Source organism: Podarcis filfolensis (assembly GCF_964270895.1).
Source record: "Podarcis filfolensis genome assembly, chromosome: 14".
Classification (NCBI taxonomy): domain Eukaryota; kingdom Metazoa; phylum Chordata; class Lepidosauria; order Squamata; family Lacertidae; genus Podarcis; species Podarcis filfolensis.
This window is the reverse complement of record NC_139616.1, coordinates 20641994-20669972: the sequence shown is the minus strand read 5'-3', so window position 1 is coordinate 20669972 and position 27979 is coordinate 20641994. Positions and strand designations below refer to the sequence as shown.

General features: G+C 43.0%; 1 protein-coding gene across 3 annotated transcripts in view; it reads right to left on the bottom strand.

Annotated features, from left to right (window-relative positions):
* ADAMTS17 (ADAM metallopeptidase with thrombospondin type 1 motif 17) overlaps window positions 1-27979 on the bottom strand; it is a 170099-nt gene that overhangs the window by 65942 nt on the left and 76178 nt on the right. For all 3 annotated transcript variants that reach the window (XM_083586287.1, XM_083586288.1, XM_083586289.1), the window contains 4 exons: window positions 12896-13036; window positions 11559-11709; window positions 5092-5193; window positions 3315-3460 (listed from right to left, as the gene is read on the bottom strand). In XM_083586287.1, the coding sequence (XP_083442413.1) occupies window positions 3315-3460; window positions 5092-5193; window positions 11559-11709; window positions 12896-13036 (540 nt within the window). The remainder of the gene's footprint in view (window positions 1-3314; window positions 3461-5091; window positions 5194-11558; window positions 11710-12895; window positions 13037-27979) is intronic.

Here is a 27979-nt window from a genome sequence, read left to right as displayed (position 1 = left end):
CTGCATTTGAAAGAAAGACTACGGTTATTAAGAGTTATTCATGTGCTTTGGTTTACAGAACAAAAACGTTTATTATGTAAGCCATTAAGTTCCTTTGAATTTGTCAAGTGGTCTGGAGGTGGAGGAGCTTGTGAACCACAGATCTACTTCAATGGGTAGCAGCTGTCCAATATCTGAGGCAATGGTCCTTTGCAGCCAAAAGATTCTTCAACCAGATGCTGGGAATTGACCCTGGGACCTTCTGCATGCAGAACATATGATCCAGCACTCAGCTACTGGCCCTCCTTAACTCAAAACTCACCACACTGGACTGTCATTTATAACATCCACTTACCACCCTCATTGATTTCTAAAGCTCTTTACATTTAACACAGCTGCTGAGTTCTAGCATGCAAAATGGTTGCACAGTATGGGTGGGGAACACGATCTCTGTATACACAAGTTACCTTGTTAATAGAATCCGCTGAATAAAATCCAAACCCAAATGCTTTCCTGTCTCAGATGCTACATGTGGGAGAAGCTCATGCTAAAGCTCCCGGGATCTAATCCTCGTTATCTAAATAAGGCCTAAAACATCCAATTCCTAAATCCTCCTTAGCCAGGCAGAATTTCCATAAAAGATTCCAATCTGCAGCTGGAACTCATCTGCGTCACCATGCCAGGAGCAGAGTGTCTTTTGTGAAGAACCGTGCCACTACCAAACATACACACACACGTGTGTTTAATCAACAAAGTTGGGGAAGGGCCACAGCTCAGTGATAGAGCATCTGCTATGAATGCAGAAGGTCCCAGCCCCAGGCTCCATTTCTGGCATCTCTAGTTAAAAGAATAAGAACACAGGAAGTCCCCTTATGGCACTGAGTCAGACCATGGCTCCATCTAGTCCAGAATTTACTCTGATTGGCAGCAACTCCCTGTGATTTCAGGGGGGAGGGGCTTTCCCCTGCCCAGCATGGAGACCAGGTAGGATCAGCTTGCAAGTGACACAAACACCCTCCCCTGCCTGAGGCCCTAGAGAATGCTGTTCTGAATGTTGGCGGTGGGGAGGAAAAACCCTCCTCCCACCGCAAGCCCCGGGAACAGAGGAGAAGCGCTGCGCGCCTTCCCCTCGGTTCCCGGACCTGTCCTGAAGGCTTGCGGTGGGAGGAGGGCTTTCCTCCCCACCGCCAACATTCAGAATGCTGTTCTGAATGTTGGCAGTGGGGAGGAAAACCCTCCTCCCACCGCAAATCTTCAGGACAGCCATCCGAAGGCTGGCGCGGGGAGAAGGTCTCTCCGCCCCACCACCAGCCTTCGGAGGAGCCTTCCGAAGGCTGGCGGCTGGAGGAGGTCTCTCCGCCCCACCGCCAGCCTTCGGAGGAGGTCCGAGGACAGTGGGGAAGACGCGCTGCGCTTCCCCGCTGTCCTGGAGATTTCCGTCTTGCGAAGGAAGCCCATAGGGAAATTCGTTTTGCGAAGCGCCTCCAAAACGGAAAAACCCTTTCGTCTAGCGGGTTTTTCGTCTTGCGAGGCGTTCGTCTTGCGGGGCACCACTGTACATCAATGGCAAAGGAAGGAAGGGAGGGAGGAAGGAAGGAAGACAAAACTCTTGAGAGAGTAGTAGCATGGTAGCTAAGATGCTGAACTGTGAGCTAGCAAACCCAGGATTCCTATCCCACCTTTGCCACCAAATCACTCAGATGTTATTCACGTGAAGGAGCAATGTGGGGAGGAAAGGGCTGTGAAGTCTCCCTTGGCAGATGACTCAGGGTTTCCCCCAGCCCTGTCCCAGCTTCTGCATATTCCCTTTGCTGGGAAACAAAAGAGGGGGGAGTGCTGTAGCGCTCAGGTCATTCTGGTGGGCTTGCTACAGGCATCTGGGTGGTCACTGTGAGAACAGGATGCTGGACTAGTTGGGCCTTTGGCATGATCCACCAGGGCTCTTCTTATGTTCGTTTTCTCTGGCTCCTAGAACCCTGATAATGGAGCGCTCCAGGACTCAGGGGCGCCTACACGCACAGGTTTCCCTGCCACAGACATCCATGCTAATTCCGGGATCAGAGGAGACACATGTCATTAGGGGTGGGGCCTGAGCCACAGCTCCTTTTACCCCTCCCCCCTTGTCCCTTTAGTAATTTAAAAATAAGCCTTCCTCAAAATCCATCAACATTTGAGTGTAAATTTCTCCTAATATACACATTTTTGCAAAACACTTTTTCTTAATATAACACATTTTTTGTATGTTCTTTTCCCTGAGGCACGCACATTTACCCAGTATATGCATTTTTGTACTCTTTACATGGCTGGAGAACAGCAGTGCAAAATTCAGAAAAAGGTAAGAATTTTAGGGGGAAATTCAGGAGAGTGGGATGGCTGGGTTTTGATTTGCATATTGTTTTGGAAGATTGAACAAAATCAATTTTCTCCTCCATCCCTGGCAGAGAACACCACCACCAACATTACTGAATTCCCCAAACGAAGTATTTTTAAAATCTTCAATCAATAGTTTTGGACAGCAAATAAACCAGCTGCAGAAGAACAAAGAATGCAGACAGGAATATAAAGTGAATCTATAGAGAGGGAGTGAAACAGGATCATGTGCCATTTATGAGCCAAGAACTTACATGAGCAAAAGAATGTGAAAAATCAGTGCAAAAATCTGGTGCATTAAAGTAAGGGGCACTGGGGAGATTTAGTTTTACTGAAGTTGATGCACACACTATATTTCTTGTCTGCTCAAGCAGATTTTGTTGACCCCAGATATCCACATAGCGTGTACCATCTAGGCAACTATAGATGAGATTGGCACACAGCATGGTAATTTCTGTGATTTTTCATAGAATTGGGCCTTAAGCGATGCTGCAGCTTTGAGTGATGTGTGCTGCAGAGTTAGCTTATGCACAAAAGAAATGAGGAAATGGCAAGGAAAGCAGACCAAGCTACAAAGGAGCCTCCTGAAGTAACGGCTGCATCTTTTGGCCTCTTCCACAGCTTACTTTATTTAATACATTTGTATACCACAGCTTTTATGTGAAATTCAAGGAGGCATATATAGGGTCCCCAGGACCAGGAGGTCTCCTGTCAAAGCACTGTCCAACCTTGGTTTGATTCAGCCAGAGCATCTGTTTTGCATGCAGAAAACCTTAGGTCCAATTCCAGGCATCTCCAGGTACTACTAGAAGATAACCCTAGCTGATACCCTGGAGAGCTGCTGCCAGTCAGGGTAGACTGTACTGAACTAAATGGACCAACAGTCTGACTCAGCATAAGGCAGCGTACTAGGTTACATAAGATGCCTTCAGGCTTTAATGTCTCATTGGAATGAGGCAACTTACGGTGGATTGTCACATTTGCGTTGTCTGAATCTGGCACCGGTCCCACACGTCCTGCTGCACATGCTCCACTGGCTCCACATGCTCCAGTCTCCATCTACATGTTCGGGGATGGGAGTTTTGCTGACACACTCCCCAGTTCGGCACCACTGGAATGTAACAGGGGTTAGAATAGTGTGGCCAATGACTTCAATGACACAGGTGCTTTGAGACCCATCAAACAAATAGGGGAATGGCTACAAGGATGTAGTTAAGCACAAGTGGAAGCACTTGTTAAGCTGAAATAGAGAAATTACAGGTATATACCAGCATTACCACCGGCAACTCAAGGCGGTAAACATGCTTCTCATCTTTTTATCTTCATATCAACCCTGAGAGACGGTGACCAGCACAAGGTCACTTAATGAACTTCATGGTTGGAGTGTGTGCCCATAGTTCTGGACCCTTGCGGTGGCAATATCCTCTTGGGTAAATAAATATAGGAGATAAATATTCTTGAAGTCCTCCCAGTTGTAAAAACTGCAATCAGGGCCTTGAAACACTTTTAAGGTGATAGTATTATTATTTATTCAATTTATATACCACCCTTTATGAAAAGCTCCCAGGGCGATGTACAATATTAAAAACACATCGCAGAACATCAATGATAAAAACATAATAGGAAACATGGTAAAAAAACATACTGATAGGCAGCATAATAATAAAGCAATCATCCTGAGAAATATGCCAGAGGAAGATGGATGGGACCCTCCTCCAGCTGTGTGTTAGTGGGCAGAGACAAAAGGGTTTATGGGATGTAGGATTTCAGTTTGGATGATGTAGGCAAGGAAAATCGTTTGGAGCACTATGTCGGCTGGCTGGGGCAGGCTCTAACAAAGAGACAGACAGCCTGTCTGATTTATCTGTTCCGAGACGCAAGCCTGCTCTGCTTACTGGAGAAGCAAGAGAACGCTGAGGAAGATTTTGTGGGGGGAAACCTTATCTGGAAGCCTGTAGTCAGCTGCTTAGAGCATGCTTCAATACAATAATAAGACACCAGTATCAGATACTGATACTGCCAATAGTAAGAGTACAGTAGGCCCAAAACTTACATGCAGTTAACTTACACGATCACAGCCTTACACACTTTGCCAATGAATGAATGAATGAATGAATGAATGAATGAATGATGGGAGACCTGAAAAAAGCCCTCAGAAGGGGCTTTGTGAGATTTCAAAACAGCATCCAGAACACTTGTACAACCTTCCCAGAGCCTGGAAAGCAAGGCAAAGGACTTAAAAAGATATTTCTGTGCTAGGCTTTCCTGCTGTGGAAATTTCTAAGCCCTCTGCCTTGCACTTGCCAGCCTTTGGAGAGTAGCATGAGGACTCTGGAAGGCCTTGTGAGGCTCCCAAGATCTTATCTGCTCAGTGAACCAGCATTAAACAGGTAGGGATGGGGGTGTCAATTTCAGGGTGTGGGTGTGTGTCTTCCTGACTGCACCATTTTGCCTTTGGTGCAAGACCGCCAGAATGTAATCCCCGCGTAAGTTTCTGGTCTACTGTATTGAGGTTCACCAACTATTTGCCATAATGTAATTAATGCACACCCCACACAATGATTCCTAAGAAAACATGCACAAACATTATCTGAGTAGAAAATGGTCTTGAAAAGCAAGTGGAAGGGCAACTCTTAGAAAACTGATACTGTCGACTGGCTAGAAAAAATTGCTATCAGGCAGCATAGAGACACAGCAAATTAATAAAAAGACCAGGCCTGAATTCTCCCTTAGGGGGATTACCTTGTCTGCTCCGCATTCTGTGCCATCCAGAGGAGGGTCCAATTTGGTTTTGCAAGATGCGTCTCCTTCCACAAGGCACCAGAGACCAGCACACATCAAATGCTGCCAACATAAAAGCAAGGGCATTTTGTCCTTTTTTCTGGAGATATCAGCTATTTTTTGTGAGGGACGAAGACTCTCATGTGAATCCAGAAGTATCTGATTGGCTTCATTTTTAAGCAAAGCGATATTTTCAAAGAACAACACAGTTATGTTTTCTGCACTGACCACCTAGGCTGGAAATATGCATCCACACACACACACTTGACTGTGGGAAATGTGACACTTTTTATTTCTATCATATCCCCCCCCTTTCTCCTCCTCGTACCCCAAAGAAATAAAATAGATGCTTTTCGTAAACAATCTAGCTGCTTATTTTAGATTAATATGGGAGCTTGAGACTTCCCGATCTCTGCAACACCTCTCTTCTCTGCTCATAATCTGCACCAGTTTCCCCCCATCTTTGCCTTTATTGCGAGATGTGTGCCACAACCCCATAGTCACCTTTGACTACACTTACCCGTCCAGGGGTCCTTTACCTTCACCTTCCCTTTTTGTATGCAGCTTTGATTAATATACACATGTTGGTAAGTATGCTATTTTCAATAATGTGTGCATGTCTATGCACATTTCCCTCTAATATCTTTGTAGACATTGTTTGGGACGCGGGTGGCACTGTGGTCTAAACCACAGAGCCTAGGACTTGCCGATCGGAAGGTCAGCAGTTCGAAACCCCGTGACATGGTGGGCTCCCGTTGTTTTGTCCCAGCTCCTGCCCACCTAGCAGTTCGAAAGCACGTCAAGTGTAAGTAGATAAATAGGTACCACTCCGGTGGGAAGGTAAACAGCGTTTCCATGCGCTGCTCTGGTTCGCCAGAAGTGGCTTAGTCATGCTGGCCATATGACCCAGAAAAACTATCTGCGGACAAATGCCGGCTCCCTCAGCCTGTGAAGTGAGATGAACGCACAACCCCAGAGTCGTCTGCGACTGGACCTAATGGTCAGGGGTACCTTTACCTTTAGACATTGTTTGGCTGGAGAACTGTATCACACAATTTGTTGAATTGCAAATGTGCCTTAAAAAGATCCTCAGAGAACCTTGGCAGGACAATTTGGGATGACCTCAAAGCACCAACACAACTGGGGTCTTGTGTATGTATGTGTGTTTTTAATTTAATTTTTCTTAAAAAAAAAATTTTGTGATACAAAACAAACAAATAAACAAGGAAAAGTACATATAGTGTCTCCAGTTTCAATTCATAGAGCCTTTTTTCACAGTCCATTTACATTCAATATGAGACACTATGGCAATGAGCCAGCAAAGAAGTTCTACTTTTGTTAATGCTCAGAGACAAAAAGAAAAACCCCACCTCATGTGAAGTTAATAACATGTCTAATTGCTGTCCTTGGGTTTTATGGTTTTCGTAAGTTGGGTTATTAAAAAAGTGTGACTGTTTTCACTTTGCTGTTTTATATGAAGCTTAAGTGTTTGGTTTCACAGCTTCTGTGTATTGCAAGACTTTACTCTTACTAGAAAATATTTTTCATATTATTATTATTATTATTATTATTATTATTATTATTTATTACAACCCATTTTACACTTACTGGAATGTCTCAAAAATGTTTGCATGGGTTTCAGTTTGGCTGATTGTCAAAAGGCACTCTGGCTTAATGGGGGGAAAGGAGGGAGAACAAACTTTAAATAGAATTGTAAAATACAATGTGGGAATCTAAGAATATCCTAATAAAAATAATTTTTAAAGTGATGGCTATAAATAAGAAAAGGGCTTGAGAAACTGAAACACAAGCAGCTTTGAATTAACTTCCACAGGGGCTGGTGTGGCAATGCAAAACTACAGTTACGCTTCCTTTGAATTAGTTAAGATCTGTATTGTGGTATACCAAGTGAAGTGTAATATTGGTGGGCAATGACTGATTGAGCTGCCTTAATGTTGCAGAAGAGACAGAAGGCAGAAGTGTCACTAGCTGAACTGCTCAGACCCTACAAGAAGGCTAGGGCACATAGATCGGCCCAGGGAAGGTGAGAGAAGCATCAGTAGCAGAAGGAAGGAGAAGGCAGAGGCCTTCAGGGTCAGAAAGCAGGGATCCCAGAAGTGCGGGAGGGCACAAAGCACTCCAATATGAAATTTAAATTTAAAATAAAAAAGGATCATAACTCAGTTCTGCACCACTTTGTTATTGGTTACATAGGCAGAATTCTTTTTTTGAAACAGACATACACACACACACACACACACACACACACACTCCTCCATTGTATATATTTGCATACCATCCTTCATCCACAGATCTCAGGGCAGTTCGCAACAAGAGAGCTTCAAAATGATGAAAAAGGAAGTGCCATGAATAACCAAGAAAGCTGACAGCTGGAATTAAATCCCTAGCCACGACAATTTAAAGTACAATTTAAATACAGCTTTAAAAGGATAGTACTGCTGGTTTCCTCATTGAGGAGTTCCTGATAAAATATCTAGGAATCTCAGGGTTTGCTAGAGATCCAGTTTGAAAAGCAAAATTTTATGTATTCCATTTAGAGAGCATTTACAGTATTCACATCCTAATAATCATGCCCTCCCACCCACTTAAGTTAAACTTCTGAAGAATGTCAAGGTCAAAGTGCATTGCATCTAGCTATTTAACAAGGCTATAAATCTTGGGGGAAACAGCTGGTGCTGGGCAGGGGCGTAGCGTGGGTTGTCAGCACCCGGGGCAAGGCAAGTAATTTGCGCCCCTAACCCATGGATTTGCGCCCCCTAACCCGTGGATTTGCGCCCCCTAACCCCCAGATGTTGCGCCCGGTGCAGCCGGCCCCCCCTGCGCCCCCCACGCTACGCCACTGGTGCTGGGATCAAGGGGTTCATCTTTTTGCGTGGACAGGCGGAGTCCCCAGATCCCGAGCGGTCCCCCCCGTCATGTGGAATAACGACTCAAGACAACGTGCTATGGGATTAAATTGGCCACAACTTTATTAAATTTCAAATGTGGGTAGACCCTGGCTCAGGCATTGGGCGTTCTCCCTCCCCAGTCCCCAGCTGGGGACCTAGGGAGCTTCAGGGTTATCCAGTGTGTGGGGGGGGTGGGCTGGCTCTGGAGAACATATGTTCAAGCAGAGATAGCCGCCCCCGTAACGTCGCCGCTGCCGCAGGGGAGAGCAATGACGACCTTTCAGTGTACGGTCAAAGCCTCCCTTCAGAAAACCCCTTTAACGGGGAACCCTGGTATTGCAGCCGCAAAGAGGAAGATGGACTAAAGGATTCCGCCCAGGGCCTGATACCGCCAAAGTTGTGATGTTTTGCTACGGGAAAGGCGAAACCTGCCAATGCAGGGAAATTCCTTTCCGGCCCTTTAACAGCAACCTTAACGTAACAGTGTCCGCATACCTGTGAAGATAAGTTAACCTGCAAAACCTATGAAGAAAAGTTAACCTGCAAAAGAAGACATTAACTGAGGGTGGGTAGGGTGGGAGAAGCTCTGGAGCCAAGTGAGGATTCCCAGGTAAGATCTTCCCTCTATTGTGTGGGCAGGTAATCCCTCCCCTACCTGGCCTGGTCTCCTTGGCAACGCTTCCCCCAGGTGGGATTGGACAACTGACTGAGGTAGGCAGAGACCTCCAGGTATCCCACCTGAGGGAAGGCAAAGCCAAGCCTATGCTGATGGGGCCGCTCCAGATCTATGGCTGCGCGCGTCCACGCAAAGGGCGCCCCCTGTTTTAAGCGGGGAGCGGTCATTGCCATTATACTGAAATATGAACATGAGGGCAAGTGAAATGTAGCAAATTCTTTAAAAAGAGATATCAAACATTCTGCTCCAGTCACCTGATTTACAATGGATATAGTACAGAGGCAAATAATTTGGGGAAAATGTAAGTTCTATGAGCTGCAATTTTCCTTTCAAACAATTGCCTTAGTGTGACAGAAGACAGAAATCCAGCTTATGTTTTCCCCACCCTACCCCCAACAATACCCACTTTTAAAAGTTTGGTTTTTGTAAATCCCACACAGGATGACTTTATTCCATTCAGTAGTATTGGTTTCCTCTTTTACCGTATAACATGAACTAACAATAAAGTTCCATTCAACATTAAGACCACATCCACACATACATAAAAAGCACTTTTGTTCCACTTTAAAAGACATGGCTTCTTCCCAGATAATCCTTGGAACTGGAGTTTGTTAAGGGTCTTGTAACAACTTTCTGCTCCCTTAACAAACTCCAGTTCCCAGGATTCTTGGAGAGGAAGCCATGGATTAAGAGAGGATTAGAAAGCGTAGGGGCCATAACCCCCATTTCCTTGAACAATAGTAAAATAATATTACACAATATTAAAACTGGATGGACAATTGTGCCTCAGATTTGCAGAGGGTGAATTGGGGAGGCCATTCTACTGAATAATCTCCGGGGGGACTGAAATTCTCTAACAGTTAAAAAATTTGTCAGAACATTCATTTCCAATGAAATTTGGCTCATCCCTATGTTGGTGAACTAGTTGTGCATGTGGAAATGTGTGGGTCTCCAAGTCACACTGTTCTTTACTCTGACTCTCCAAGGTCAAGGTCTTGGACCTGTGCTTTCCAGATAAGGGATAAGGAGAGAACTATGCGTTGTTGTTGTTGTTGTTGTTGTTGTTGTTGTTGTTGTTGTTGTTGTTGTTGTTGTTGTTTTACTGATTGTTATCTTCGTAACTCTTTTTTTAATACCAAATTTCAACAAAATTGAGTAGGGCTGATTTACTGAAGCTTGTTTTCATTTTGTAACAAATGTTTATATTTATATTCTGTTTTTCATATATTGTCTTATTGGATAAATACTGGCTAAAACAGCTTGCCAATATTTTCTGCAACTTAGACCAACTTCTCGTTTTAGCCCTCTTCCTCTACTCTACTTATTTCTTGTAGATATTCTGGATGATAGAGCCCTAGCCATTAACACATCTACTTTGAAAGAAGTCGGATTTCAACATAATTTACCTCTCAGAGCCCTCTCTCTTTCTTGATCTTTAGTACTTCAGCTATAGATTTATACCTGTACATATTAGTCCACAGCATGGCTCAGGATACAGCAGGTAAAAATAGTGACTCCCCACCTTAACCACCATTTTGCATTTGGCTGTACACCACCTCTCCCAACATATTATTTTGCCCTTGCTTCAGCTCAGGTGTGGGGAACTTTTTTCAGCCTGAGGGCCATATTCCATTCTGTCCCACATTTCAGGGGCCACATCCCATTGGTGGGCAGAGATAGAGGGTAAAGTGGGCATAACCACAGGTGTGGGTTTTACCTTTGTACAGTAGACTAGTTTCTGTACTCATTCACACCCCCCCTCTATCCTCCATTCAGGCAAGCAACAAGCATTATCTGAGTTCATGCCCCCACCGTCCCCCACACTATGCCACTGTTCGCCAGTGCCTCAAGTTAACTCACTGTGCATACTATAAGGTCCTCCCCTATAGAGAATCCTGTGCAACTCTCAAGGGTTCCACAGCTGACGTGCAGGGGTTCCTCAAGAGAAGGCAACACTGAAAGGATTTCCTGAAGGTTGAAAACTACTGCAGTAGGCCAAGCAGCAAAATACATATGTATATATAAAGGCATCAAGCCAAGGAAAGCCAACCAGCTTCTCAAAGGGAAAATAATTGAGAATGTCCTTTCTTTTAACAGACACTTCCTGGGATGGTCTTTAAAGATATACACATTCAGAACGTCTCTCAATAACAGCGAGCTTGGTGGTCCACATTCCCCGAAAAACACTACTTAGGAAGATTTTTAAAATATTTTTTGTGCTCATTGTTTTCATGTTGCATTAGTTGCCTTCCCGATCCAGAATAAATAAAATGGAACAGTTAAGGCTTGAAGTTCATTCCCTCTGCTACAGCACACAGTGAAAAGTTTTATTAATTTGGCACGTCTCATTTATGTAACATTAAAAAATATAAATGGTTCTTATTTTCTGCTTTATATCACATTTCAAGTTCCTGGATTTTTTACTAAGGGGAAGGGGGGGCATTTACTGAAACAATTACCTCCCAAAATAAAGAGCAGAATTACAAACTACTCTGTCTATTCTAAGTGCGACCTCTAGAGGAGAAATGACCAAAGTCTGTATTCTCAAGGGCCACTCTGTAAACCACACAGCAGTCTAGGGGCCAGAATAAATTTTGCCACCCAAACTGGCTTCCTTGGGAGCAGTGAAACTCCATAACAGAGCTGCCATTGACTTTGCAGTTGAGTTCATGTTCTCAGGCGCAGAATTACATGCTATGTACAAAATAAATTTCTTTATTACTTCCATCTCAAAACAATTTGCCCTTATAAATGAAACTGTGCGCATACTTTTTTAAAAAACCATGCTTGGGGCCTTATGGTTCGGTCCCCAGCTTGTTTATGTCCCAAATGGGTTATCTTACCTCCATATTTTTGCAGAAAGTTGCATTGGTTCCAAAGAGAATCTGGCATTGCTCATCTGCGCTGTAGTGCATTCCTGGAAGTTTGTAAGGAAGTCGCACAACATAACGGCTCCGTGGGTCTGTTACCAGTAAACAGGTGCTAACTTTTGACCTGAAGAGATAAAACATATTTTGAAGGGCATTGTGAGAGCATTGCTCTATTTCATCAAATGACTGTATTTTCACAATATAATGGACTTCCAATTTAGCAACCTCTTCAAAACATGCCTCCCAACAGTGTACTACTATGTATACGTACTACCTCCTTTTTAAGTGACAGCGTGCTATGAAACTGTGCTATGTATTTGATTTGTAAAAAAAAAAAAGGTATACAACACTGTTCTGGTCCATAATGAGTGCTTAAAGAGGCTTATATTGAAAATCTACAGGACAGAATTAACAGCATCAATATCACAATAAAAATGAAAATATCAAATATCAGATTCCCATGACAAAATGTGTTGGCTACAATCCAGAGAGTTAACCGTGAAATTAATGTTCTGATGGATTATGGTCTCAGAAAGGGATTATAATGGAGCTGCTAAAAGGGGGGGGGGGAACGGTTATAATCTTATGAAGGGTTTTGGGTAAACTGTGGTTCCAGTTCAGACCTTCCCCAAATTCAGAATTGGGAAGAAATTGGCAGAAATTCTAAGAAACAAACTAGGCACAATGATAAAAATGTGACTACCACAAAAAATGACAATCATGTGTCTAGCTCTGCTCTCCTTCTCCATAATATCCAGTAGAAAACTTATCTTATGACATCACAACATTCTATATTTTCCTACCTCTACTCCAGACCCTTGGCTGCCAGCAGTGAAAGCTGGGAAAGTGCATAATTTTGTAATGCCATGATATAAGTTTTCTACTAAATGTTATGGAGAGGATGGGAGAACTAAGACTCATGGTATATCTTATGCCAGGTTTGGCCCAAAGAAGAAGAATCACTCACGAATGTTACATTTCTCTATTACTTTCATGGCAACATTGCAAAAGCATAGAACTGGATTCTTCATTCAAACCAACATATTTCAGTTGTCACAAAACACTGGCAAGGTTTGATTTGAAAAGGACAGCAAAACTGGGATTCTTGTCAAGAAGCTGTCAAGGTGCTGAAATATGGGTATCATAACGTTTCTGATCTCCTGCCAGTAATGTCTGCAAAACCCAGGATTCAAAGGAGACAGCTTCCACCTTCTGGCACCCACCACTGAAAATTGTTCATCATTTCTGCAGAGAAGACAAGAGACTGGTGTCATGTGATTCAAAGGCTTTGCTGACAACAGCGTTCTTACTTGAGAAACTTTTCAAGGTCATCACGACTGCAGGAAGACCAGGATAGGTCACTGGGATTCCTTCCCTTCACCCATTCTCCGGACATGATGTGAGATCTTCCAGCACAGGACAAATGGTCATCATCATGGCTCATCCCCATGCTGTCAGAGAAGAAAAGGAAATAAGTAAACTAATACTGTGAATGGGACACTTCCATTTGCAGTTTCTCAATTTCAGTTTCAAAAAGTAACAATATATTGTTTATTTCTAAGAGATGGCAGATTTGAAGTAGTGGAAAAGAGTTTTTCAGCCAGATAATCCAAACTGTGGCTACACTAGAGTCCCATAGACTGGCTTGCATGCTGGTACCACTCAACTGGCAGCAATGTCTTCATGGATTTCCCATTCTTGTGGAACTGCCACAGCATTCCCCCTTGACTCCGGTCCCAATTCTGCCAGGATAGACACCTTCAGCTCTACATTATCAGAAATGAGAATCTAGCTGTTTCAGGGCTCCCTACGCACAGCAATGTCACTCGGATCAGTGATCCAGGATGCAGAACTGAGGATTTCTGTCTGTCATTGCTAGCTTAATGGAAAGAAATCTTTCAGTTTCAGCCAGGTAAGTAACTCTACACAGGGTACAAGGCTAATACCTGGCAATCACAAGGTACAATGGAAGAGTGAACACAGAAGCCAATGGCCTCAAATGGTGCCTTTGTGTAAAGACCTGGACACAATGCAAGGCTCTGTACTTAAAGGAGCACCAGATTTAAATGCAGTAATTAGCTGTAAAACCACCTTCAAAAACTTGAAAGTGAGATCACACTGAGCACATTTACCTAGATGGAAAATGAAAACTTGTACAGCAACAAGAAAACCAGGCAGGGAAACAACCCATCCCTTCTTCCAAGGAGTTCAACACAGTGTAAATGGGATTGTCCCCTTGTAACTTCACAACAAATGGGCTGTGAATAGGATCAGGCTGAGAAATAATGGCTGGCCTAAGACCATCCAATGACCTCATAGTTGAGCAGTGATTTGAACCCAAGTCTCTCTGCTCTAAGTCCAACGGTCTTCCCACTGCTCCTGGGTTTTTGTGGCCACAATTATGCCCAATTACGGAATGGCATTAATGCAATTGTTAGGTTAGTGGGCTGCATCTGACTTGGTAGGTCTGGAGTAATCTGATAATAGCCAATAACCAAGTTACAGGGAAACGCATGTAAAAGATCTACATTGGCTCCCAGTACGTTTCTGAGCACAATTCAAACGGCCCTAAACGGCCTCGGCCCAGTATACCTGAAGGAGTGTCTGCACCCCCATCGTTCTGTCTGGACACTGAGGTCCAGCGCCGAGGGCCTTCGGGTGGTTCCCTCACTGCGAGAAGCAAAGCTACAGAGAACTAGGCAGAGGGCCTTCTCGGTAGTGGCACCCGCCCTGTGGAACGCCCTCCCATCAGATGTCAAAGAGATAAACAACTACCTGACATTTAGAAGACCTCTGAAGGCAGCCCTGTTTAGGGAAGTTTTTAATGTGTGACATTTTAATGTATTTTAATCTTTGTTGGAAGCCACCCAGAGTGGCTGGGGAAACCCAGCCAGATGGGCAGGGTACAAATAAAATAATAATAATAATAATAATTATTGTTGTTATTATTATTATTATTATTATTATTATTATTATTATTATTATTAAAAATAAAACTGCTTCTTAATGGCTGATGGTCTGTGTTGTGTGTTTAGGAATAACTGTTCTTTTCAATGCAGCAAAGGGCCCACAAACCTTACCTAACAATGCAGCACCCTTGCAACTGAGGTCATGTAATCCTTGCCTCCAATGAGCTGCATTTTAAAGGGAATTCTGGGAAAGCAGCTCCTCTGAGCCACTTTACAAAGGTCTCCGTCTTTTCCTCACATCTGTTCATGCCTAAAAGGCTAAAGCGAAGGGGGGCGGTTTGTCAGTAATTGCCTTTGTGCTTTGAGTTGGGATGCCTTCATTCAATCAGCATATATATTCTCACAGCTATGCATGTAATTAAAAATGACTGTTAATCAGTGCTGGTAGCTAGCACTTGCTGCTTTAAAATAAAATAATGAACAAATACGAATAAATAACAGAGCAAATTTCCCATACACTCCTCATTGAAATAATTCCAGAAATAGCACATTTGGAAATCTTTCCAGAGATCACAGGTCTGAAGCTTTTGGTATGAAATACACTCATCCTTCTCCCCCTTTGGAAAAACTAGTCTTAGATATTCCCATAGGGAATTTCCTAAAACAGAATAGAGGGGATTTTTATTTTTAAGGGTCTGTTAAACAGGAATATTGTAATGAGTCCCTGCTTTCTCTTGTCACACATTCTTCTTCTTGCACAAGCCTCTTCATAGTTAATCTAAGCAGGAGTAGCGAAAATGGTAGGAAGTCAGCCATATGCAGCTGCTAGAAAGGCTAGAAACAATGGGCAGATGTCAAGGTTGAGACTATTAGATCAAATCAGATTAACATTCTTAGTTAAAGTAATTTTTTTACATTCAACCCATTCACCCTTGAAATTAAAGGAAAGTGTGTCCTATATCACATACAGGCTAGCTCATGCATGCATAAAGCACAACTTGTCTGTGCAAAGAAGCTACCTCACAGATCAAACACAGGCACAACTTCATTACAGTGGTACCTCGGCTTAAGTACTTAATTCATTCCGGAGGTCCATTCTTAACCTGAAACCGTTCTTAACCTGAAGCACCACTTTAGCTAATGGGGCCTCCTGCTGCTGCCGCGCCGCCAGAGCACAATTTCTATTCTCATCCTGAAGCAAAGTTCTTAACCTGAGGTACTATTTCTGGGTTAGTGGAGTCTGTAACCTGAAGCGTCTGTAACCCAAGGTACCACTGTATATAGTTTTAACTAATTCATGCATGGTTTTTTCCAGGGGACGAGACCATTTTTCTAGCTCTTACAGCAGTGCAACAAAGCTGGGAAATGTACATGCCATACTCTGGTGAAAGTACAAAACGGGTACCAAGCTGGACTTAGAAGTTTATCCAGGACTTATACCTTCTGTGGAGTGCAACATGGGAGCAAGGAAGAGACCCTCCTGAGTTCCATGCCCATTAATCACATGTGCCAACTACCCTACCCCAGCACCTGTGAGAATGGCCAAAGACCATCATGGCTGTGAGTCCAGGAAGACTTGCTCACTACCTTACAGGCCTTTTCCTACCTGGCCTGGGAGGGTGTGGCTCTGACTGATTCCAGCGGGAGAGGGGGATTGTTGCTGTTACTGATATTTTGCACCTTTCTTTTAGATCATGATGATGATGATTTGTATACCACTCTCATCCAAAGCTTACAGGGCGGTTCATAACATAACAAAATGAAAATGTAAAATACACAATAAAACTAAAACAAAGCTACAACCACCACCCCCTCCCACAAACACATTTAAAAGGCCATAGCATGATATATGTGGAAATTGTTTAATTTGGCTGTGTACGTTTTGATATTTTATTTATTGTTTATAACTACCTTTTGTTATGTTTGTAATTATGTAAATACAATTTCATGTTGTAAGCCACTTTGAGCATGGTTTTAACTATGGAAAGGTGCATACAAATAAAATGATCTATGTTTGTATGTATGCCTGCAGGGAGAGGGCCTTTGCACACAAATCTGTATGTGTGAAGGCTTCCATGCAACCTGGAACTCTGCACAGTTGCAGTTCCATGTTGTGTGGAAGCCTTTGCATGTACTGCTGTATGCAAAAATCCCCCCTTGCAGACATTCATGCTGTATGCACGAGTGCCACTGGGTTGGGCTAGTCGGAATGGATCTGAACCCTGCTCTTGTTGCTGTACATGCAAACGATAATGTCTGAATAGGACTCTTGTGGTCCAGAAGCTGGGCTTTAGTGCTCTACCTGCCTTATCCTCCCTATGGAGAACTACACCCCCCCCCAAGCAACTACATGGATACACTATGCAAATAAACAACATGCACAGTATTTGCTTAACTTATGTCAGTTAACCCAGTCAAATAACTTAGCCTTTCTTTGTGCAGAATTTGGAACTGGTTAGCGCAGCGCACACACAAGTCTAGCTACTGCCCTGAGGCTTTGACCAGAACTCCTGTTAAAAATTGATGGGAGCCTTCCCAGTGATTACGATGCAGAAGAACATTCTTCCCAATGAAAACTCACAAACAGTTACATAAGCCCTTCTTCTTTGTCCCATTAAAGCTGTATTTTCCCCCTTAGGGTCATTGCAGATTTCCATCCAATGCCACAAGGCCATTTTCCCACCCCAATAAAAGTTTTATGGTGAGCTGTGTTGAAACATCTACTTTTTGGGCCAACGTGCCAAGAAAAACGTGAAGCGTTGCTGAAGCTTCCTGAAGGACAAAAGAGCTGCAGCTCCACCTACGACGCATCCTGCTGTTGATGCAAGAGCCAAGTATGATGCAAGTTGGAAGTCGCCTTTCCAATGCAGAGACCCCCCCCACCCCAGTTTTTTGTTTTTTTTACTCACTCTTCAGTCCTCAGTGGACTTGAATGTTAGGAATTTTTATTGGTGTTTCATACTGAAGCTGCAACACTGGAAGAAGGCCAGTTGCTAAACTGATTCAATATGTTAAAAGTGTTTCGGCTCTGAAATGCCTAGCCCGGCAAATCTTCAGGCACCCATGCGTGAGAAAAGAAGCAATGAAGGAAGGGCCCTGGTGAAGAAGAAGAAGAAGAAGAAGAAGAAGAAGAAGAAGAAGAAGAAGAAGAAGAAGAAGGGGAGTTTGGATTTGATATCCCGCTTTATCACTACCCGAAGGAGTCTCAAAGCGGCTAACATTCTCCTTTCCCTTCCTCCCCCACAACAAACACTCTGTGAGGTGAGTGGGGCTGAGAGACTTCAAAGAAGTGTGACCAGCCCAAGGTCACCCAGCAGCTGCATGTGGAAGAGCGGAGATGCGAACCACTACACCACAGAAGCTGGAGCTTGAATTGGGGTTGTCTCTGGTGCTATTTCTACTCAGAGTAGACTCGCTTAAATTAATGGACATAACTAATGTAGGTCCATTAATTTTAATGAGTCAATTCTGAATAGAACTAGCACTGGATACAACCCTTGGAACCTCACAGGAGGAGGCTGAGGGGCTCCTTTCCAGGACTGTGCCTGCTTAGCATCCTCAGGCATAAAAGGAAAATGGGACATGCAGCAGTGTCCCCTGTGACTTACAGACATGCAGTGGTACCTCGGGTTAAGTACTTAATTCGTTCCGGAGGTCCGTTCTTAACCTGAAACTGTTCTTAACCTGAAGCACCACTTTAGCTAATGGGGCCTCCTGCTGCCGCCGCGCCGCCAGAGCACAATTTCTATTCTCATCCTGAAGCAAAGTTCTTAACCCGAGGTACTATTTCTGGGTTAGCGGAGTCTGCAACCTGAAGCGTCTGTAACCTGAAGCGTCTGTAACCTGAGGTACCACTGTATAAGGCCTCTGGATTGCCTAGGCCTAATTTTCATTACTACCGGACTGGTTTTCTTTCCTCGCCTGGTCAGGAAAGCAGAGCTTCCAACTAGGGATGTCAAAAACAGAAGTTGCTGATCTTTCCTTATTTGCCCCATGTCCAGAATGGAAATCAATCCAGTGAATACAATGCTTTCAGTCTGTAAATGTTACATAAGTGATTACGTCCCCCCATTTGTATTTTGTTTCGTCTGCACTGAAATGGAACAGAGTAACAACAACATAATTTTACGAAAAATTCTATTTGCTGTGTTGAAGTGAGACATAGCGGCCAGTTCAATAGGCTTCTGTGTGTGGAATGGTAGGGTGGCAGCCATCTTGCCCTTCACCTCAGGAAGAAAAATGCATTGGATCGCCTCTGCTGCCAACATAATATGATGCCTACAGACAGGTGTTTTGACACATACTAAGAGTAAAGAAACTCAACCCCACTCTAATGAATTAATCTCTCTACATTGCCTACAAGCATGCAAAATGGATATTTTATTCATCAGGAGAGTGCTTCCTCAGCAGGTGCCAGCTTCCAAGCTCTGTTGTAATCCAACAAACGTTATGCGCAAGTCCATTTGCTAGCAACAAAATCCTCCAGCTCAAGAAGTCTAACACCAAAAGGGTATGAAATTTCAGCTGTGTCCATGTCCCAACTGCTTTTGCCTGCCCATCAATGGTATTTCTACTTCCTTTTGAAGTGAGAAAGGCTGCATTCCAGTTGACAGCCCCTCATAGTTCCCAGCTCTCCATTATTACTCGTATCAGAGCAGCTGGGAAAGATAATTCAAAATCCTAGAGCCATTTGGCTTGGCTGCTCCATAAACTATTTTAGAAGTGCATTGTGCAGTCTTCTCTGCCTTCTCCACAGGGAGAAGGCGACAGAAGAAATTGTAGGTGATGGCTTGGTATCAAAGCAACTCCAAAACAAGACATACTGTATAAGATGAATCCAAAATTGAAATTGGCAAGCAGCGGTGGGTTGCCTGTTTGCCTATAAAACTCAGAGCTAATGAAATCAAGTTATTGTACAATAACATAAGAGAATGAATAAGCCACTTGAAAAGAGATACCTTTGTTTCGGAAAACATTTGTTGGAACGTATTGATATTAAGTTGAATTACAGTGTAAGGCGAGGGAAGCTGACATATCTTGAACAACAGACACATTTTGAGGGTATTAAGTTGTAAATGGATGGGATCTTGCATATCTTCTAAGTCAGGGGTCAGCAAACTTTTTCAGCAGGGGGCCAGTCCACTGTCACTCAGACCTTGTGGGGGGCCGGACTATATTTTGGGGGGAAATAATGAACGAATTCCTATGCCCCACAAATAGCCCAGAGATGCATTTTAAATAAAAGCACACATTCTACTCATGTAAAAACACCAGGCAGGCCCCACAAATAACCCAGAGGTACATTTTAAATAAAAGGACTGTAAAAACACATTGATTCCTGGACCGTCCGCGGGCTGGATTTAGAAGGCAATTGGGCCGGATCTGGCCCCTGGGCCTTAGTTTGCCTACCCATGTTCTAAGTGATACCATCATGTTGGAGTTTGGTATCAGAGCGCAGAAATATATTGTCTGGTAAGACTGCTGGTTGAAAGAATAAAGAAACTTAAGATTTATTACTTCTGGCAAACAAAGCCATTGTGGGTGCAAGCTCAAATATGGCCATCATGGAGACATGAGGTTATAACAAAAAGAAGTCTAACACTAACTGACTCAGAGGAGAAGCAGGAAGGAAGTAAAAGCCCAAGGAAAGACAATTTACATGTACTCAAGAAGGAATCGCCAAGAGAAGAATAGATTGCCTCTCTGTCCATTGCCAGTCCCCCCTCTTTCAGGTAACTTATTGCAAACATTGTTGCTTTACTCCCAATATATCATAGGTATGTTTTTCAGTAAGTCCTGCATGCACTTCTGTTCATATAGTCGAGATCTTCTGCACAAAACTGCTTTGGCAAGCAAAAAACCAAACCAAACCAAAAACAATGAAGGGTAAAAAAGCATAAGCAGGAGAATAAACTAAAAGCTACTTTAGGTGTACCCAAGGGTTTCGCTACACCTAGCTGGATTTTTGAACTATCTCCCCTCAAACATCAGGCCAACGCCATATCACCAACTGCTTCTAAAAGGGCCTTTCATTCCAAAAGCAATTTGCCATGTGGCAAGTGGGGTCACTTTGAAAAAAAGCAAACACAAGTCCAAAGCGTCTACAGAGTTACCTGCACAGTTCTGTCCATATCCTCTCCTCTGCCTGCCAACACAAATAACAATTTGCCATAGAAGGCAATAATGAAGGGTGTGCCCAAATAGTGGATCTGAAGGTCAGATGTGCTCCAGGCATCCCCAGAACAAATGTAGCTGCTTGTTAATTCTGGGATTGTATCAGTGCCAGGAACATATATCCCCTTTCAGATTTGTTGTTTGGACACACCCTTCCCTATTGGCTTCTATGGCAAATGGGGGCTACTATTAGTGATCAGAAGATAGCTAATGAATAATGGTTGGAGGATGTGTAGATGTCTGCATTACATTCTAATAGTCAAGCAATCTACCTTCTTTTCTTTTGACCACGATTTGCAGCAACTGTTGCCCTCTAGCATCTTATCCAGCTGCAGGTGGGAAGAGAATCTGGTGACTTCTGTATTCCATGGGGAACAAGTTTCCCCAAATCTACCCCCTTCCTCTAAGCTTTTCCTGAAGTATGTGTCCAACATTCCCAGCGAAATGTCCCAGTGCCAGAAAAACAGCATTGTTTATAAGCATCTTGCAGAGTTTTACTTCAACATACTGGAACTGTGTGGAAAATGCGAGGAGTGCTGAGACATTTCGAGAAACCTAGCCAAAATAATCTTAGTTTAATCAACAGCACTGCAGCTCAGCTGTCTACCCCCACTTGGGCTCATTCTGCTGAGTAAGCCAAAGACACACGGAATAGCTAGGCTATAATGAGCTGGCAAAGCTTACAGATGTTTTGTGCCAGGATGGTTCTGGTTCAATCCATCATGGCCTTTGTTGGCAGTAATCTCCTTTGCCCAATGACGCAAACCCAAGTAGAGCAGGAATGCTTTCCGTGCAACTGTTTGCAGAGTGTGCATACTGCAGATGCAAGACAAGTTAGCATGTGCAATAGGTAAAGATGCATGCCTTGTTTCTCAAGGAAAGCAAATCTTACATATATACGTGTGGATGTTTAATTGAAGCACCGTGGCTTCTGTAGTCCCAGCGGTTTAGCAGGTTTTCCTGGTTCTAAGGCCAACAGCTGAAGAGCATGCTTAGATGGCATGAAAGAAAGGGATTATTTGCTCATTACATTGCCTTGCAGTTTCCCCTAGTTGTTCTATGATTAGGCAGGCACACACAAAAGACACAGAGGTGGATAAAGGGAAATATGGGTAGCTGGGATTTACTGCATGAGACTGGAAAGTGGGTGGTGAAGTGTGGAGTTAGTGCAGCCTGTGATTTCACACAAGATTCATGATCCAGGCAATTTTAGCACTGGCCTCCCCCATTTGCCACAAAGATCTAAACCTCAATGGCCTGAAGCCAACAAAAGAGAAAGACTGGGCTATATTCAATGGGGGAAATGAAAACAAATGAGAGGGAAGGCCATGGCTCAGTGGAAGAGCATCTGCTTTGCATGCAGAAGGTCCCAGGTTCAATCCCCGGCATCTCCAGGAAGGGCTAGGAGGGAACTCTGTCTGAAACCCTGGAAAACTGCAGATAGTCATTGCAGATAGTACTGTGATACAAGGTATGACTGTATTCCCAAAGTCAGAATGCATCCTGGGTCTTAACTAGGGTGGCCAGCTGATAAAGAGGACTGACTCAGTATAAGGCAATTTACTTTGTTCCAATTGATGGGATTCACCTAACCAGCCTTGTCAGCGGAGACCCTGTGCAAGGAATCCCACTTGTGCAACTGGATTTTCTCCTCTCTCCTCTCCTGCACCCACACAATTGGTTTGGGGGCAGCACTTGGCGAACCCCCCCCCCAGAACAACACAGAAGGGGGGCGGGTTAATTTCATCTGGCAAGCTGAAATGCTTGTGCAAACAGAACGATTAGCAAAGTATGATGTTGTGAAATGCATTCTAAATAAATAATTAGAAAATAAATCAACAGATGGCAATAAGAAGCACCCAAGTGGCAACCTTACATTAAACGCAACCCGGATGCCATCGTCAGAGTGATGATATCTGTGGAGTTTGCAAATGTCACCCTGAAATATGAAGCCACAGTGTAAAAAAGAACCAAATGTTGTCTTTTTTAGTGTTGTCAAGCTGAGCACAAAGTACAAATGAACTCTGAAAATGTGTTTCCATTCTTCTATGGGTAAAATAATGAATAATTAAAAGGACAAAAAAATATGCTACCCTGGATGTGCAATGGAAATAGCAGAAAATCAAAGTAGCACATGGGCAGAGACAGGGTACTCAAGAGGTTTCCCAGGCATGGGTAATAATAATAATAATAATAATAATAATAATAATAATAATAATAATAATATATTTATACCCCGCTCATCTGGCTGGGTATAGTGCAGTGGGAAGAAGTGCAGTGCAGTGGAAAGACCTCAAACTAACCTATCGTTTTAAGGGAATATACAGATGTCAAGAAATGGCAACTCCCAAAAAAGGAGTGTACTGGAGGAAGGGAGGCAGCAGGGCAGGGCAAGACAGGGGGAGACTTACCTCTGTTCCAAACTTTGTTCAACTCAGTCACGTGACCTAACAACCCAGAGGAAGCTATACTGGCAAAAGGGGTAGTGTAAATCCAACTACTTTAAAGGCTTGTTTTCCTTCTGCCAGGCTCTGACAGTAGCCTTGCTATCAAATGAAGTTTGGCGTAACAGTAAATAGCACTGGCATAATCTACCCGGCTCTGTTTCTAGACAGAATCTGGAATAGAGGTAAATTATACCGGCATGATTTGCCCTGACGTAAGTTATGTTGGCTTCCTATAGTTTGGATTGCTCTGTTAGTTTGTTATCGCCACTTGAAATGCCTGTTCTTAGGAACCTCAACATATTGTGCCAGCAGAATTTCTGCAGTATGTGTCTTTGGAAATCATAGTTAAAAGGGGAGTTACTGCATATCATATTATCAATGCAGAATCATGTATCTCAGAAGGAGATTCTAGTTTTTGTTTTTCATGCAATGACAGCCATCTGTAAGTGCAAACTAAAATCCATAACATACCTCTAGGGGAAACATGAGGGATTTTTTGTTTGTTTTAAAACAAACACCCCTAAGTCGTCATGACATTCCAGAAATCCTCTCTCTGGCCTGCTTCATTATTTGGCTTAATGTCTGCAACGTAGCCTGTGCAACGCTGAGTGAAGCCAGCAACCAGGAAACCTAAAGAAAAGAAATGGCCACCAGCCAGTTTGTTGTTTGTGGTGGCCAAGATACCGGAATCTCCCTCCCATTTATTCTGGGCTGTTCCAAGGGTCCCTTGTGAAATATTTCAATTTTTTAATATGTACTACAGGCAAATCTCTGCACTTCACACATCTGGATAATTGCTTTTTTCGACTTCCTGCTTGGGGAATTGAGAAAACTCACTTGTGTGCCCACGTTCTATCATCTCCAGCTTGCACACACAGGTTGTGTGCAGCGGGATGTAATTTGGTACCGGCCTCGTAACTGCTGGAGACAAGTCGCTCTCAAGGCTTGTGGTTGTGTTCTGACATCTTTCTCTGCTCCTACAGACTTCTGCGTGACAAAGTCTTCCAGACACAAGCTCCCTAAGCTCTCATCTGAACCTTCAGTTCAACAAGATGCATCAGAAATGGCAAGCTAATGAAAGGGGTCCCAGCGGTCCCATCTCCTGGGAGTAAGAAATAATTACACAGCGATGAAAGTGGGGAGGGGAGAGAGATGGCAAATGAGATTGTCCGATTCAATATGCTCCAAAGGCAGTTGAACTAAAAATAAGGCTTGGAATGTGTGTTGCCTAAACCCAAGGTCCCTGCAGTCTGTTGCTGGAGGGTGAAGGCTTGTGCTGGAGTGTGGAGATTAACAGGCAGGAGGCTTTGCTCTTTTGAGCAGGCATTGGCAGAATGCTTGTCCTGTGGCATTTAATACTAGGCCTAGCCAATCCAAAGGCTTCACATTGCTGGCAACTGCATGGACAGATGTTGCGTGTCTCTGTTCCCTGATTCTATGCCTGATGAGGACGGTCCATGTAGGAATGTCAGAAAATTCAGTTGGAAACAGAAACAGGAATGGAAATTGCCACAATTCACATGTTTGTCTGAGGTCAGAAATGGAAATCGTGCAAGCAAAAACAAGCAGCATTTGCTATCAATTTTTTTTTTTAGTTCACAAACATTATGTAAATAATTATGTTTATTTTGGCCATAGCAGATAGCAAGATGAATAATGTAAGGTTTAGTGGAAGCTGGACTGTAGTGGGTGGGAAAGAGTGCTGGTTGCAACAAACACAGGGCAGGATAGAAATCACTACTTCCTTACATCCCTATCTGAGTGCAGTGATTGCAGTAATTTAGATACATTTCCTTACAAGCAAAATTGGGATAGGAGTTTAGAGATGGTTCCTGGTAAATGTGTGTGGGAGGGTGCACCCACAGTCTGGGGTGCTTAAATAGGTTAGTTTCAAACTTTAGAATGTCCTTTCCACAACCTTAGGTCCCTAGATATTGTTGGACTACAACTTTCATTATCCCCAGCAAACATGGTCAATGTTTAGGGATGATGTGACTTGCACAGGAGACTTGGGTTTGCAGAAGCCTGCTTTAGACCATGGCATTCCTCTGCTCTACATGAAGATATTTGTGTGCAAGCCTCAGGGCAGGAAGGGTACCCATCAGAAGTTGCATGGAACCATGTAGTTTTTTCCTTCTCTTTCTTGGCCAATAAAACATTCTGTAAAGTTTATGGGCTCATTCCTTTTTATTGCAAATTCACAATGATCTGTGCTCATTATGCTATTGGAGTGGTCATACACAGTCCCGCTTTCAATACCATTTGCACCTGCAAAAGTTTTTAGGCAGTCACACTGTTTCATTTCCACACAGTGCATATGCTGTTATCTCCTGCCAAATTCCCATAACTTTCTATGCCACAAATGTTCTGGTCTATTTTTGTTCCGCTTGTGTTGCGCTATAACCCTCTCTGGACAGCAAAAACATGTTAGCACAGGGGAAGCATCAAAGAGCAACCAATAAAGCAGAATTAATCCACCATTAATCGCTATTACTGTGTCAATAACATCTTGCAGAATACACCCACAATAAAACAACAGTCTGGAGGGGCCCTTTGTCCATTATTCTGTCTAGACAAAGGAAAATAGTTTAAATCTGTTTTCAAATGCATCTAAATAACACCATTATCTGGTGCTGCCTAACTAAAAATATGGATTTCCAAATCAATTAACCATAGCACCACTAAATGCAGGCTCCATGAACAGAAGCAATATACCAGTTTGTGGGGATAAGACAGGAGAGGATTGTATCTTCTCCAAACTCTGCTTTTCAGGAGCATCAAGAGGAAGAGTGTTGAAAGAATGGTGGACTATAAAGCATATTGGACCAAAATAATGTGGTTCTTTCTCACATGTTTCTGTGCCTGCCTCCATTCTGAAAACCATTGTCAATGGACTTCCTCTTTATCTTAACAACTAGTAATGTGGATGCTGGATTTTCACAAACTAGCTGGTTATGAGTGTTTTCATATGTTACTAAATATCACCTGTGCACACTCGACTGCTTTAATTGCCGGAACTGGCAGTGGTACAGGTGCCATATAATACCCGTTCTGCATTTGTAAGAACTTAATCATTTAGTGTAGTAGCAGCTGCACTTGGGAACTCCCTGCCTATTGAAATCAAGCAGACGCCTTCCCTGCACTCTTTTTGGAGCCTGCTACCCAGATGCTTAAAAGCTGAGGTAATTTTAATCTAATTTAGTATTTTAACTTTTGTATGGTTGTTATTTTTTCCTCGATTTTATTGTTCTATCTTTCTGTAAACCGCTTTAAGGTTTTTTACAATCAAGCGGTGTATAAATTTTATGAAATAAATAAATAAATAAATAAATAAGTGGCCTTCCAAAAATCCAACTTCCATAGGAGGCGGGGTTTTTTTTTAAGAACAGGGTTTTAAGAAAGAAAGAAAGAAAGAAAGAAAGAAAGAAAGAGAGCAATGTGAGAATCTATAGTTTCAATACACAAGGAGATGTTTCATGTATATACTAATCCACTCTCTAATGGATTCATTCATTAGAATAAACCCTGCCTGAAACTTTTTATAAAGCAGCTGTCTGTAGCAATGTTTTTGCAGTAAATCCAAGCAACACGAGTGGAGGATTTCAGAATCCGACACATCAATTAGTAAGCTCATTCACTTTTTCCACAGCGTAACAGCCGAGGTTGTTTGTGAGTGCCAAAACTGAAACTTTGATCTGAACAGACATCATTTGTTTTTCCTCCTGTCAAGCAGCAATACATCTTACCCTTTTAACCCACACCAGGAAGCTCTACCAAGAGATTTTGCTGAAAGCTACAAATATGGAAGATTAGGTATTTTTGGCAAAGAACTTTGGGGGGAGGATACCTAACTTTTCATCAGACATAATACATGTGCTGAATTATGTTTCTCCATTGGAATTTCCGGGTATATATATATTTTATCTTATTTTTATCTTATTTATTTATTATATTTCTATACTGCCCTTCATCCAAGAATCGCAGGGCATTTTACAATATAAAAACAGAAAAACACATAACATAGTAACCAACAAAAACAATAAACCCACCTCACAGTTTAAGAGGCCATAGATTGTTTAATTGGCCAAAGCCAATTGTAGAGGAACATTTTTTGCCTGACACCTAAAGATATGTAATGAAGGCACCAGGTACAAACAAGAACATAACCATACTACAGATATAAGCATACTGTTATGAGTTGTAGGATGTGGGTGGGTCTATGTGCCTGAGTGCCCTTCTAATTCCTGGATCCAGCACAGTTTCATTTTCTGGAATAGCCAGGTTAGCTTCATGGTGAGGCAATGGCCCTCTAAGCACAGGCCATTAAGGTAACAAGGGAAGTGGCTCCGAGACAGATTTCAAATGGGTGTGCTGATGCAGATCTTCACTCGCCCCTCCTTCTTTGGTGGGGAGGGGGCACACCATTTTGTGGTTTGCCTCAGGTGCCAAAATACCTGCCTCCAGGTAAAGTTACTACAATAACATATGGGACTGCCTTGCAAGATGGTTTGCAAACTGCAGAATGCAGTGCAGAATGTAGTGGCCAGACTGATAATGGGCCCCAGCCAGTCTGGCCACGTATGACCAACTCTGGACCAAGTGCGCTGGCTAATTATTCATTTCCAGGCCCAGTTCAAAGTGCTGGTTTTAACCTATAAAGCCATACACAACCCCAACACTTGGCTGACAAGTACCTACCCAGACCCCGAGATTAATGGATTGATTATTAATTTTTTACCAGCATCTGTCTAACTGAAAGTTATGAGAGTGGTGTTTCAGGTTTTTGTGGAATGGTGTGGTTTTAGTATAGTAAACTTAATGGTTGTGTGTCCTTGCTATATTTTTATTTATATTCTGTATGTTT